We start from the raw sequence: 15460 nt of genomic DNA on the forward strand, positions 1-15460 counted from the left end.
ATGCCATGACTGCTTGCTGCTAACTAAATATAACATTTTCAATTCTGCAGGGAACTTAATCAGTGTGTGTGTGTGTGTGTGTGTGTGTGTGTGTGTGTGTGTGTGTGTGTTGCACTTGACAACGAGAAAAAATTCCTGAAAAGTGCTAAGCATGAAAAAATACATAACTAGTGCAATATTTCATTATCTAAATAATTAATGACAGATGCAGGCTTTCAAAAACATCAGTTATGACAAATGAAATTGAGTGAAACTTTCCTACTACCTAGAAAGTTATCAGTTCCAGTTACATAAGCGGTTTTTATTCGATAAATAAACAAGTCTCTGACAAGTCTTTTGATGCCTGTTATGTACATACATCTTACATAAAATGCAAGGGGGTATCCTATACGTAACTTTTACAGCTTAAAACGTTATGTCCCGCATTTTACACCATTTTTTTAAGTCCCTTGAAAAGTGTAAAAGTGGGTTTTCACTGTATAAGCAAACCATGGCAACCACAAGTAGCCAGAAGGACATTCAGGTGATAAAAAAGAATAATTGGTTAAAATGATGATAAAGGAAATCAAAGTATGTCATTAGAACTGTCATATGGAGTAAAATAGCTTCATTTTAGAGTGCTTGCACAGTGTATACGTACAAAACCTAGATTCCAAACGAGGACAGTTGTCAGCACTGCAGACTATTGACGATTACTTATTTCTAGTCACTAGAACAATAATGTAAGTCACAGAACATAAAAAAGTAAAGTCATCTATGATAAAAAGAGTCATTAATAAGCCTCCCCTTTGACATACAGCTCCCTTAACTTTGTACAAAAGTTGAATCTACTTGAGGAGTTGAAAATATCTATATCTTGATAAAGACAAATTGTTGAACGATCAGCTGATTAGCAGGAACCAAGTATATTATGATGCAGCACTTCCAGTGTTTGAAATGTTGCTAAGTGATATCTCTTCTTTTGTCAACTGCCTAGTTTTTAACTTGTTTGTTTTGTTGTGTATGAAGTCAGGGGAGTTGTATTTCAAATGAGGACTTATTAATGACTTTATTTTATCATAGGTGACTACTTTTTTTATGTTCTGTAACTTATACTTTTATTCTAATGACTAGAAATATTTATATGTCAACAGTCTGCAATGCTTGCAACTGCCCTTTTTCTAATTCCTTGACGTTTGGGTTGTTGGTCTCGTATGCATACACTGTGCAAGCACTCTAAAATTTAGCTGTTTTACTTCATATGACAGTTTCAATGACATTTTTATTTCCTATGTTCTTGCCTTCATTTTAACTAATTATTCTAATTTAATAGATAAAACCTCCCCCAATGAACCATGGACCTTGCCGTTGGTGGGGAGGCTTGCGTGCCTCAGCGATACAAATAGCCGTACTGTAGGTGCAACCACAGCGGAGGGGTATCTGTTGAGAGGCCAGACAAACGTGTGGTTCCTGAAGAGGGGCAGCAGCCTTTCCAGTAGTTGCAGGAGGAACAGTCTGGATGATTGACTGATCTGGCCTTGTAACACTAACCAAAACGGCCTTGCTGTGCTGGTACTGCGAACGGCTGAAAGCAAGGGGAAACTACGGCCGTAATTTTTCCCGAGGGCATGCAGCTTTACTGTATGATTAAATGATGATGGCGTCCTCTTGGGTAAAATATTCCAGAGGTAAAATAGTCCCCCATTCTGATCTCCGGGTGGGGACTACTCAAGAGGATGTCGTTATCAAGAGAAAGAAAACTGGCGTTCTACGGATCGGAGCGTGGAATGTCAGATCCCTTAATCGGGCAGGTAGGTTAGAAAATTTAAAAAGGGAAATGGATAGGTTAAAGTTGGATATAGTGGGAATTAGTGAAGTTCGGTGGCAGGAGGAACAAGATTTTTGGTCAGGTGACTACAGGATTATAAACACAATATCAAATAGGGGTAATGCAGGAGTAGGTTTAATAATGAATAGGAATGTGGGTAAGCTACTACAAACGGCATAGTGAACGCATTATTGTGGCCAAGATACATACGAAGCCCACACCTACTACAGTAGTAAAAGTTTATATGCCAACTAGCTCTGCCGATGACGAAGAAATTGAAGAAATGTATGATGAAATAAAAGAAATTATTCAGATAGTGATGGGGGGCGAAAATTTAATAGTCATGGGTGACTGGAATTCGGTAGTAGGAAAAGGGAGAGAAGGAAACGTAATAGGTGAATATGGTTTGGGGCTAAGAAATGAAAGAGGAAGCCGCCTGGTAGAATTTTGCACAGAGCACAACTTAATCATAGCTAACACTTGGTTCAAGAATCATAATAGAAGGCTGTATACATGGAAGAAGCCTGGAGATACTAAAAGGTATCAGATAGATTATACAATGGTAAGACAGAGATTTAGGAACCAGGTTTTAAATTGTAAGACATTTACAGGGGCAGATGTGGACTCTGACCACAATCTATTGGTTATGACCTGTAGATTAAAACTGAAGAAACTGCAAAAAGGTGGGAATTTAAGGAGATGGAACCTGGATAAACTGAAAAAACCAGAGGTTCTACAGAGTTGCAGAGAGAGCATAAGGGAATAATTGACAGGAATGGGGGAAAGAAATACAGTAGAAGAAGAATGGGTAGCTCTGAGGGATGAAGTAGTGAAGGCAGCAGAGGATAAAGTAGGTAAAAAGACTAGGGCTGCTAGAAATCCTAGGGTAACAGAAGAAATACTGAATTTAATTGATGAAAGGAGAAAATATAAAAATGCAGTAAATGAAGCAGGCAAAAAGGAATACAAACGTCTCAAAAATGAGATCGACAGGAAATGCAAAATGGCTAAGCAGGGATGGCTAGAGGGCAAATGTAAGGATGTAGAGGCTTATCTCACTAGGGTAAGATAGATGCTGCCTACAGGAAAATTAAAAACCTTTGGAGATAAGAGAACCACTTGTACGAACATCAAGAGCTCAGATGGAAACCCAGTTCTAAGCAAAGAAGGGAAAGCAGAAAGGTGAAAGGAGTATATAGAGGGTCTATACAAGGGCGATGTACTTGAGGACAATATTATGGAAATGGAAGAGGCTGTAGATGAAATGGGAGGTACGATACTGTGTGAAGAGTTTGACAGAGCATTGAAAGACCTGAGTCGAAACAAGGCCCTGGGAGTAGACAACATTCCGTTAGAACTACTGATGGCCTTGGGAGAGCCAGTCCTGACAAAACTCTACCATCTGGTGAGCAAGATGTATGAAACAGGCGAAATACCGTCAGACTTCAAGAAGAATATAATAATTCCAATCCCAAAGAAAGCAGGTGTTGACAAATGTGAAAATTACCAAACTGTCAATTTAATAAGTTACAACTGCAAAATAGTAATGCGAATTCTTTACAGACGAATGGAAAACTAGTAGAAGCCGACCTCAGGGAAGATCAGTTTTGATTCCGTAGAAATGTTGGACCACATGAGGCAATACTCACCCTACGACTTATCTTAGAAGCTAGATTAAGGATGGGCAAACCTACATTTGTAGCATTTGTAGACATAGAGAAAGCTTTTGACAATGTTGACTGGAATACTCTCTTTCAAACTCTGAAGGTGGCAGGGATAAAATACAAGGAGCGAAAGGCTATTTACAATTTGTATAGAAACCAGATGGCAGTTATACGAGTCGAGGGACATGAAAGGGAAGCAGCGGTTGGGAAGGGAGTGAGACAGGGTTGTAGCCTCTCCCCGATGTTATTCAATCTGTATACTGAGCATGCAGTAAAGGAAACAAAAGAAAAGTTCGGAGTAGGTATTAAAATCCATGGAGAAGAAATAAAAACTTTGAGGTTCGCCAATGACATTCTAATTCTGTCAGAGACGGCAAAGGACTTGGAAGAGCAGTTGAACGGAATGGACAGTGTCATGAAAGGAGGATATAAGATGAACATCAACAAAAGCAAAACGAGGATAATGGAATGTAGTCAAATTAATTCGGGTGATGTTGAGGGAATTAGATTAGGAAATGAGACACTTAAAGTAGTAAAAGAGTTTTGCTATTTAGGAAGTAAAATAACTGATGATGGTCGAAGTAGAGAGGATATAAAATGTAGACTGGCAATGGCAAGGAAAGCGTTTCTGAAGAAGAGAAATTTGTTAACATCAAATATAGATTTATGTATCAGGAAGTCGTTTCTGAAAGTATTTGTTTGGAGTGTAGCTATGTATGGAAGTGAAACATTGACAATAACTAGTTTGGACAAGAAGAGAATAGAAGCTTTCGAAATGTGGTGCTACAGAAGAATGCTGAAGATTAGATGGGTAGATCACATCACTAATGAGGAGGTATTGAATAGAAATGGGGAGAAGAGGAGTTTGTGGCACAATTTGACCAGAAGAAGGGATCGGTTGGTAGGACATGTTCTGAGGCGTCAAGGGATCACCAATTTAGTATTGGAGGGCAGCGTGGAGGGTAAAAATCGTAGAGGGAGACCAAGAGATGAATACACTAAGCAGATACAGAAGGATGTAGGTTGCAGTAGGTACTGGGAGATGAAGAAGCTTGCACAGGATAGAGTAGCATGGAGAGCTGCATCAAACCAGTCTCAGGACTGAAGACCACACCAACAACAACAGATAAAAAAATTACTTGCCAAGTGGCGGCATAACACACACACACACACACACACACACACACACACACACACACACACAGACAGACAGACAGAAAGCACACCTCACGCACTGTCACTACCTGTCTGCAATTTGATGTGTCTTCTTTGTAAGTAGCTATGTATCTTTTCCTTCATTGTTGATATTCCTACCTGGAATTTCCCTTGTCTGAAATTTGTCCATCATCTTTCTGTACCTTGATGATGATATACTGCTTTTAACACGCCCCCCCCCCCCTGCATTTTTTCTTTATGATGGATGGATTATACATCCAGTTACTTTTTCATCCATTTCCATTTTATATGGCTATATGATGGATGGGCTTCATATTCTGCTACTTTTATGTATGTTGCTACTGCTTTAAATTCATTTTACCTGTGCATTCATGCCGAATATTCATTGGTTGTTTGGTTTTTATAGACAATCTGATGATGCCCCAAAAGGGTGAAACGCACAACGGACACTAAATAATTTCGCAACCAAGACTGTTTGTATTCTGAAATATTTTTATTTGTAGTATACAGTCTCATGTCACAACATTTCATATTTCCATTAGAGTCCAACACATTTAGGAGTTACAACTCCTTTTTTAAAAAAAACTCTGACTTTTGTGGGCGTTAACATCCACTTCAGTTTATCCCCTATCAGGAAAAGAACAACACGGTTGCTAGTTTCCAGAAGTGTGTGTCACACCAGACTAAAAAATATTAAAACTGTCTTCACTCTGAAGGCCAGTTCAAACATCAAAGACACTGTCCTACTGGTTGTGATGTGCTTTTGTCTGCCTGTGACTGATGAACTGACTTATCTATCCAGTTACAAAAGGGGACACACAGTTTAACTTGCACTCCGAACCACAATGCAACTTGGAACTTTTCAAATTTGCATACATTGCCAGGGGTGATAGAAGTGATATGTGACAGTTAAAAGTTTTCTAAGACTGACCCAAACCCACATGTTCGTATCAGTAGAATGGGACTCAACTTCCGAGCCACACATATTAACAAACAAATGAAGTACTGCGAGCATTTACCTTTATGTAACTGCAATTTGTTTGACTCCGACACTGGTGAGAAAGCTTCCACAGTCATGCATACACACTGAATGATTTAAAACCTTTTGAGCTACAGTACTATGGGACTGAAGCAGTTAAGAAGAAAATACCTTCCTCACTCTTTCTGATTATGTGCCTGACTTTGGTCATGATTAGAGACCATAAAAATTCACATTTTATGATAAATGTGAAATAGATGTGAACTCTTCCACAAAATGCAAAATTACTTAATTGACACTATTTTGTAGCGAACTGTATCCAGATGAACTATAGTATCAGAGGTAGTTTGAAATACGAGGGTTGACTGAATAGTAATGCCTCCACCTTCGTAACTCTTCAGTAGTTGGCAGCATTGCTATGTGGCAGGTACTGGGTTGTTCCGTAGCCTCCTCTCACAGGTCCAGTTGGTGGGAAGCCTTAGCATTGAACGGTTGTGTTCTTACATTGTAACACTGCGCAAACGGTCAGTCAATGCGATTTAAGCAATGTGCAGTCATTGAATTCTTGATAACAGAAGGTGTCATCACATAATGAAAGCAGTTTATGGAGATTGTGTTGATGAGAGTACTGTGTGTCACTGGGTGAGCAAGTTCAAAGATGTTGAGCCGGGAACATCTGACCTGCATGACAAACAAAGAGTTGGGCGTCCTGAGACAGCAACCACAGAGTTTCACAAGCAAAATGTTGACAGATTGATTCAACACGATTGCTGTATCACTCAGAGAGAAATTTCAAGCACAATTGTCATTTCACAAGAACGTGTGGGTCACATTATTAGTTTGCTCGGCTATCGAAAGATCTGTGCACGATGGGTGCCCCGGATGCTGACTCTTTAAACTTACTCGCCCAAAGACAAACAGTACTCACATCAACACAATCACCATAAACTGCTTTCATTCCCTGATGAATCTCCATTGGGGCGACACCTTCTGCTGTCAAGAATTCAGTGACTGCACGCTGCTTAAATCGTACTGACCGACTGTCTGCGCAAGTGTTCCATTCTTAACACTGTAACAACACGATTGTTCCATGCTAAGCCTTCCTGCCAAATGGAGCTGTAGAGAAGAGGCTACGGAACAAGCCGGTACCTGCCTCATACCAATGCTGCCAACTGTTGAAGAATTATGAAGGTGGAGGCGTTACTTTTCAGTGAACCCTCGTAGCAACATCAAAAATGTAACCCCTTTTCAGTTACTGGTAATTTACACTATCTGGTGAAGCCCACTGGAAAGATAATGTGCATAAAAAGCTGTTTGCAAAATAAAAAGTGTACACACACAATGACATATTAATGCGATCAATGATCTGCCACCACGCCAACTGTGGGCAGTCAAATGGCCCATCTAAGATACATGCCACATAGTCCAACGTAGTACTCAGCTGTGGGACCTAGCATTTTATAAGAAAGAACCATGTATGTTTGTTTGTTAGCTAAAGCTTGAAAGTTGGTGTAATGTGGCACTTTCAACGTGGCAAATTAGGTTGCGGACATCTCGAACTGTCGCTGCACCAAATACCGCCAGAGGTCGGGCCTGGACTCTGTTGTTGCCAGTACTCTGATAACCTGGACAGCAATTGTATGGCAAATTCCCGAGTGCTTTGTGTTGTAAGTCCCTCATTATTTTCTATTCTTATTTTGAAATAAGTGAAGCGAGTAATCCTGGTCTGTCACATATGCGATTATGACAATTAAAAGCCAGAAGTGATCAGCGATCCCTGTGACAATAAGTCGTTTCTGCTGTAGGCTGCTGCTTTGAGAAAGGGAGAAGAGGCTCGTTTCCCTGTATCACTCCTCACCCCTCTGGCAGTAAAAATTATATAGATTTTTTATGCTTGTGGCCATCTGCTACTATAGCCTACACTGTGCTATAGTGACAGGAACACAAAATCTGTAACTTTTTTGACTGTGCCGAAATTCTTCCCCTAATGTTAAAATAGAGTTACCGCACATTCAGTTCCACTTCTACACTAACTGCCTTGTCTGTTCTGTCTGTAGCCTTGTCAAGCACGGGTTGCACGGCTATGAATGCCCACGAACGGTCAAAATTAATTGTATGCAGATAAGTCTGCTGCTTTTCAGCAGAACAATCAATTTTGAAAGATCACTCACAGTGGGGAAAAAAAAAACAAAAACATTTTGCATGAAAAAAATGCTGAAGTTTTAGCAAAAGCGAACATTCCAGTCACAAAGCTACCAATTGGCACTATTTTTAACAATCAGTTTCAATTAGCTAAGGCTTTCTTTGCCTTCACTTTTGATGCAAATGTTGCCAAAAAGACACTACATTTTTTGGTCCCTAGTCATGGCATACTGAGCCATGAATTAACACATGTAAATGAGTTTGTGTATGTCTGATGAAGAGAATACACATGTTATTAATCCACTAAAATCTCAGAGGTAATTTGGTAGGGATTCGAAATGTGGTGTAACAATTCTTAACAGCAACACAAGAGAAAGCAGATCGTAAGTCCAAAATGGAGCAAAAGGCACCATGGTCAAGAATAATAGGTAACAAAGAGCCAAATTATTTTAAACATTACAAGTCAAAACGAAAACACATATAAAGAAATTTCCACACGGAAAAGATATATTAAAAACAAAGAATCCAAGACTTACCAAGCGGGAAAGCACCGGTAGACAGGCACAATAAAATAACACACAAACACACACACACAAAATATCTAGCTTTCGCAATCAACGGTTGCTTCTACAGGAAAGAGGGAAGGAGAGGGAAAGACGAAAGGATGTGGGTTTTAAGGGAGAGGGTAAGGAGTCATTCCAATCCCAGGAGCGGAAAGACTTACCTTAGGGAGAAAAAAGGACAGGTGTGCGCGCGCGCCGGCACACGGGCGCGCGCGCGCGCCGGCACACGGGCGCGCGCGCCGGCACACACACACACACACACACACACACACACACACACACAAGCAGACATTTGTAAAGGCAAAGAAGTTGTTGAAAGACAGGTGAGGTATGAGCGGCGGCAACTTGAAATTAGCGGAGGTTGAGGCCTGGCAGATATCGAGAAGAGAGGATATACTGAAGGGCAAGTTCTCATCTCCGGAGTTCGGATAGGTTGGTGTTGGTGGGAAGTATCCAGATAACCCGGATGGTGTAACACTGTGCCAAGATGTGCTGGCCGTGCACCAAGGCATGTTTAGCCACAGGGTGATCCTCATTACCAACAAACACTGTCTGCCTGTGTCCATTCATGCGAATGGACAGTTTGTTGCTGGTCATTCCCACATAGAAAGCGTGGCTCTGCCTTGGATCGTGTACACCTTCCGGGTTACAGGACTGGAGTAGGTGGTAGTGGGAGGGTGCATAGGACAGGTTTTACACCGGGGGCGGTTACAAGGGTAGGAGCCAGAAGGTAGGGAAGGTGGTTTGGGGATTTCATAGGGATGAACCAAGAGGTTACGAAGGTTAGGTGGACGGCGGAAAGACACTCTTTGTGGAGTGGGGAGGATTTCATGAAGGACGGATCTCATTCAGGGCCAGGATTTTAGGAAGTCATATCCCTGCTGGAGAGCCACATTCAGAGTCTGATCCAGTCCCGGGAAGTATCCTGTCACAAGTGGGGCACTTTTGGGGTTCTTCTGTGAGAGGTTCTGGGTTTGAGGGGGTGGGGAAGTGGCTCTTGTTATTTGTTTCTGTACCAAGTCGGGAGGGTAGTTGCGGGATGCGAAAGCTGTTTTCAGGTTGTTGGTGTAATGGTTCAGGGTTTCAGCACTGGAGCAGATTCGTTTGCCATGACACAATAAATAAAACAAACACACACACACACACACACACACACACACACACACACACACACACACACAGAACTTCTAGCTTTCGCAACAGACGGTTGCTTCTTCAGGAAAGAGGGAACACCGGAGATGGGAACTTGCCCTTCGGTATATCCTCTCTTCTCGATATTCGCCAGGCCTCAACCTCCGCTAATTTTAAGTTGCCGCTGCTCATACCTCACCTGTCTTTCAACTACTTCTTTGCCTCTGTACTTCCGCCTCGACTGACATCTCTGCCCGAACTCTTTGCCTTTACAAATGTCTGCTTGTGTCTGTGTGTGTCTGTGTGTGTGCGCGCGCACGAGTGTACAACTGTCCTTTTTTCCCCCTAAGGTAAGTCTTTCCGCTCCCGGGATTGGAATGACTCCTTACCCTCTCCCTTAAAACCCACATCCTTTCGTCTTTCCCTCTCCTTCGCTCTCTCCTGAAGAAGCAACCATCGGTTGTGAAAGCTAGAAATTCTGTGTGTGTGTTTTATTTATTGTGCCTGTCTACCGGCACTTTCCCGCTTGGTAAGTCTTGGAATCTTTGTTTTTAACACTAGTTGTAAAGGGCAGTACTCACTCTTTGAAGAGGTGCCATCGTCCTGATTGCGAGAGTTGCTGACTGCCTTGTCCTGTATCTCTGCCTCAAACCTGGCCAAGTCAGAGTCGAGCCGCCGGATGTGTTTATCCACCTGAAACCGTGCCAAAGCATTGACGCATTGTAGCCAAAGCACTGACGCATCGTACGGTTAAGTTTAAAATGACAGACACAGGAAAATTGAAGGCAGAAAATTAGTCTAGTTCAGTATCGTGTATACAGATACAACTTAGTCACTTGCAGGATCATCATAGTCCCATCCCTGTTATGGCACAAAAATTGGTAACTTCCTTTTAATGTACAGAAATGTAAAACAGTTCACCTCGCAAAATGCAATCTTGTGATTATAAAATAGTGTAGAACACACTGTACCACAATTACCAATTTTAGCCAAATATACAGATCCAAAATAAAGGAGGACAGATGACAGATACAACATGTTGTTGTTGTTGTTGTTGTTGTTGTAGTCTTCAGTCCAGAGACGGGTTTGATGCAGCTCTCCATGCTACCCTATCCTGTGCAAACTACTTCATCTCCCAGTGCCTACTGCAACCTACATCCTTCTGAATCTGCTTAGTGTACTCATCTCTCGGTCTCTCTCTACGATTTTTACCCTCCACGCTGCCCTCAAATGCTAAATTTGTGATCCCTTGATGCCTCAAAACATGTCCTACCAACTGATCCCTTCTTCTAGTCAAGTTGTGCCACAAACTTCTCTTCTCCCCAATCCTATTCAATACCTCCTCATTAGTTACGTGATCTACCCATCTAATCTTCAGCATTCTTCTGTAGCACCACATTTCGATAACTTCTATTCTCTTCTTGTCCAAACTAGTTATTGTCAATGTTTCACTTCCATACATGGCTACACTCCAAACAAATACTTTCAGAAACGACTTCCTGATACATAAATCTATATTTGATGTTAACAAATTTCTCTTCTTCAGAAACGCTTTCCTTGCCATTGCCAGTCTACATTTTATATCCTCTCTACTTCGACCATCATCAGTTATTTTACTTCCTAAATAGCAAAACTCTTTTACTACTTTAAGTGTCTCATTTCCTAATCTAATTCCCTCAGCATCATCTGATTTAATTTGACTACATACCATTATCCTCGTTTTGTTTTTGTTGATGTTCATCTTATACCCTCCTTTCCAGAATGTGATTTTCACTCTGCAGCGGAGTGTGTGCTGATATGAAACTTCCTGGCAGATTAAAACTGTGTGCCAGACTGAGACTCAAACTTGGGACCTTTGCCTTTCATGGTTCGCAGGCGAGCTTCTGTAAAGTCTGGAAGGTAGGAGACAAGGTACTGGCAGAAGTACAGCTGTGAGGATGGGGCGTGAGTCATGCTTGGGTAGCTCAGTTACTTACTCGCGAAAGGCAAAGGTCCCGGGTTCGAGTCTCGGTCCGGCACACAGTTTTAATCTGCCAAGAAGTTTCATATCAGTGCACACTCCGCTGCAGAGTGAAAATCTCATTCTATATACAGATATACCCATTGTATATAATAGAGAGAAACATTCCACGTGGGAAAAATATATCTAAAAAATCCATTGTGATTTACGCAACACTGGGACTGTCAGAAAAGACGACACAGTTCCACTCACGTGTCTAGTTTTCTAATCGGGTGTAGCAATATCAGTGCACGTCTCTCTCTGCTGCCGCATCGAGGGAAGCTGCTGCGACGATGGTCTCCATGCTGACAGTTCTCGGTGCTCCAGGTCTTGCTGCAATGCCCCTGTGGATACTTGACTCGCACTGGAAATGAGCCCGTTTTGTCACAGAGGGTATGCGATGTGTCTGTAAGATCTTGCATTACCAAGCAAACTATATTTGTAGCCTCTCGTGCACTAGTTGTGTGGGATTATCGAGACCTTGCACGGCACACTCCTCCTGAACCTGTAGATTCTGTATTTGCAGTTGCGGAATCCCAAATTGTGACGTTGTGGAATGATAAACTGCAGTCTGCATAAGCCAGGATTCTGTCATCAGGTTCTGACACATGCCAGTAAACATTTCCCCTTCTTACACTAAGGGCAACGCCATCACCTCTGTTACGAACAACGCTGAACTGCAATTTCTAAATGAGAATTTTGTTGTTCACGTTTCTTTATATACAGAATGCAGATGGTGTTAGTTCTACCTACTTTATGAGATCACACTGAAATTCTAACTGTTTGCATATCCAAGTGTTATCTATATTTCACAGGAATTTGACACCTGTCGCATGCTGTCTTTGTGGCGTTGTAGCTTCAATACCCAGCTGCGTCATTTCAAAAAAAGCCATTATTTCTTTATGAGAAATATGAACTTTGGCACAGAAGTGGCTAGTGGTTTATGAGATGTTGATTGGTATACGCCACACTGTGGATAAAAGTTGTCAGAGTGTGACAGGAGTACTGTCAAACAAAAGTGCCGGTCAACATTTAACTGCTCTGCAGGACACTGGCACACAAGACGTGTGGCTGCGATGCACTTTTAACTATAGTGGAGGGTTCGTCGATACTGATTCCCATTCCCGATTCGGGTGTAGCTGTGGGCTGTCCGTAAAATGCCCATCTTAAAAAAGCAAGGGGACAAATGGTGCACACACAACTGTAGCATGACGATGTGACACTCATTTATGTGACACTTCTATGACATCACTGCTGCTTACATTATTCCTCTCACTGGCATTAGTGCTGCTGCTCTGTACATTGATATGAATTGTTCAGTCACTGCGTATACAATTATTCCTCTTCAAAGTTTTGAACGTGATTAAAATGACAAATGTGCAGCAGCGTGGTTTACGAGGGGGCGACCCAAAAGAAACCGGACTCAGAGGGCGCTGCCACTCATAGACGTAGTGCAGGGTTCTCACGCTAGATGGTGTTAGTAGAGACCTCCGTGAAACAGCTGTGCAGACGGCATCAGTGTTGAGCTGAACGTGCGAGTGTGGTATTGTGTTTCTCTGACTGTTGGTGGGTTACCTCTGCGAAGTCGTTATGGCAACTTTAAAAGAACAAAGAGTGTGTGTGTAATTTATTTTCCTGCTTTAAAAAACTGCAACGGAGACACACCAAATGCTTCAGGAAGCTTTCCAGGAGGACGCTGTAAGCCACACACAGGTTTTTGAGTGGTTTGGGTGCTTTAAACGTGGTGAGATGTGTGTTGAAGACCGAGCTTGTTCTGGACGCACTTCAACATTACGAAATGAGGGGAACACTGAAGCGGTCCGCCAAAATAACGACGAGGATCGTCACCAAATTTCAGCAGACAGGGATCAGTTGGAGCTAGTGCCAGCGGATTTTGAGTGAGGATTTGCACACGAGACGTGTTGCTGCTAAATTTGTTCCGCACCTTCCCACACAGGAGCAAAAAACCATCCGCCCCGAATGTGTGTCAGGACTTGAAAACAGAGACTGCACGTGATCCAAATTTCTTGAATAAAGTCATTACAGGGATGAGAGTTGGTGTTAAGCGTATGACCCAGAAACCAAAGGAGCGTCAAGCCAGTGGAGGACTCCCAACTCTCCCAGACCAAAGAAAGCGAGGCAAGTGAGGTCAAATGTGAAGACGATGATCATTGTCTTTTTTTGATGTTCGTGGAATTGTGCATCGGGAATTCGTACCCCCTGGCCAGACTGTTAACCAGCACTTTTACTTGGATGTCTTAAGGCGTCTGCGAGAGGATGTGAGGAGGAAACGCCTGGAACTTTGGCGATCAGGTGACTGGCTTCTGCATCACGACAACGCTCCAGCACACACACCCTTATGAGTGACCCACTATTTGGCATCTCAGAGGTGGTCTGTCGTTCCCCACGCTCCATATTCGCAGGACCTAGCCCCCGTGCGACTTTTTCCTATTCCCACGAATGAAAAAAAAAAAACGATAAAAGGGGAGCGTTATGACTATGTGGAGGCGGTAAAACAGCTTCGCAAAGGGCACTGGACAATATCAAACTTGAAAGAGTTCCAAACATGCTTCCGACAGTGGGAAAAGAGACTTGACAAGTGCATCAAATGTAATGGAGAGTATTTTAAAGGTGACGGAAGTAATTTTGTAAAAAGGTTCATCAATAAATTTTTTATGACAACAATCCAGTTTCTTTTGGGTCCCCCCTCGTATATTCTATCTTTCTACTAACACCAAAAGCCATTTCCTTCGGGAGTTCTGCAGAAGTATGGTCTGCATTGATGGGTGTATAATATTGATAAGCTAAGAAAAGCTGTAAAATAATAAAAAAAATAGCTGCACTACATGTTTCAATGGAGTGTATAGATACAAGGCCTGATCAACAAAGACTGAGACTGACTTTTTCTTTCTTTCTTTCTTTCAGATGCTTTATTGCTCCATTCCGATGTTTACACTAACTTTTTCAAAGTATTCCCCTCCTATTTGAATACGCTTTTTATGGCATCCTGCCAGCCCTTGAAAACATGGTGCAGGCCATTCTTTGTCAGGTCCTTTACCCTCAGTTTTCCTGGGCACTGTTTCAGATTTCTGTAATCGAATGCTTCGGAGCTTTGCCTTTAGTGATGAAGATAAAAAAAATCACAGGGTGCAAGATTGGAGCTATAATGCACAAGACATACACATGTAATATTGAATTCAGCCAAAAATTGCACGACTTGATTTGTGACATGAGGCCACACATTGGCATGATGAAGCCACCGCCCAGTCCAAAAAGTTCTGGTTGTTTCCCTGCAATGTGCTTCCTCGGTTTAGCCCATTCTGGTGTATAGTACGCTGCTGTAACAGTAGTGTGAGGGGGAGCTGTGGGCTGATCAATCATTCCGTGACAGTAAAAGAATGTGATCACCACCACTTTCCCTGCAGGTGGAGCAACTTTCTCTTTTTTGTGTTCAAGAACAAGATGCTGACTCATTTCACTTCAAGATCACAATGATGCAGCTATCACTGGTGATAATCGATTCCGAATATGCATTTCCCTCCATCAGGAGAGAAACCCAACACCTCACAGGTTGTCTCCATCTGCACACCATTTTGCTATGAGAATCAACAGACGTGGCATCTGTAGGTTACAAACACAGATCATATGGAGATGATCGCGCATAATCATAAAGGCACTGGCATAGGCTACGAAATTCTCAACACTTCACTGAGGCTACGTAATGCTATCCATCGATCCTAATGGACAATCACAGCAGCAGTGTTGATGTTCACTTTAGTCACAGCATAAGCCGAAACACCAGGCCCAACTTCTTTAACACAGAAGTTGGCCTTCTTTGAAGTTCACAAACCACCTCCAGAACACTGTTGCATGAGGTAACTCACATTCAGTGCATGCTTGTTGCAGCTTTTTAAGTTCCAGTGGCCATACTGTTTAAATGGGCATGGAATTTTATTGCACCGTACTGCTCCTCTCTTGTCACCTGTTTTGGTATGTGAA

General features: G+C 42.2%; 1 protein-coding gene across 1 annotated transcript in view; it reads right to left on the reverse strand.

Moving 5' to 3' along the window:
• LOC126295415 (inhibitor of growth protein 5) overlaps window positions 1-15460 on the reverse strand; it is a 32723-nt gene that overhangs the window by 8489 nt on the left and 8774 nt on the right. Inside the window, exon 3 of the mRNA XM_049987894.1 lies at window positions 10044-10155. Within this exon, the coding sequence (XP_049843851.1) occupies window positions 10044-10155 (112 nt within the window). The remainder of the gene's footprint in view (window positions 1-10043; window positions 10156-15460) is intronic.

The sequence above is a fragment of the Schistocerca gregaria genome, chromosome 11 (genome assembly GCF_023897955.1).
Source record: "Schistocerca gregaria isolate iqSchGreg1 chromosome 11, iqSchGreg1.2, whole genome shotgun sequence".
NCBI classification, from domain to species: domain Eukaryota; kingdom Metazoa; phylum Arthropoda; class Insecta; order Orthoptera; family Acrididae; genus Schistocerca; species Schistocerca gregaria.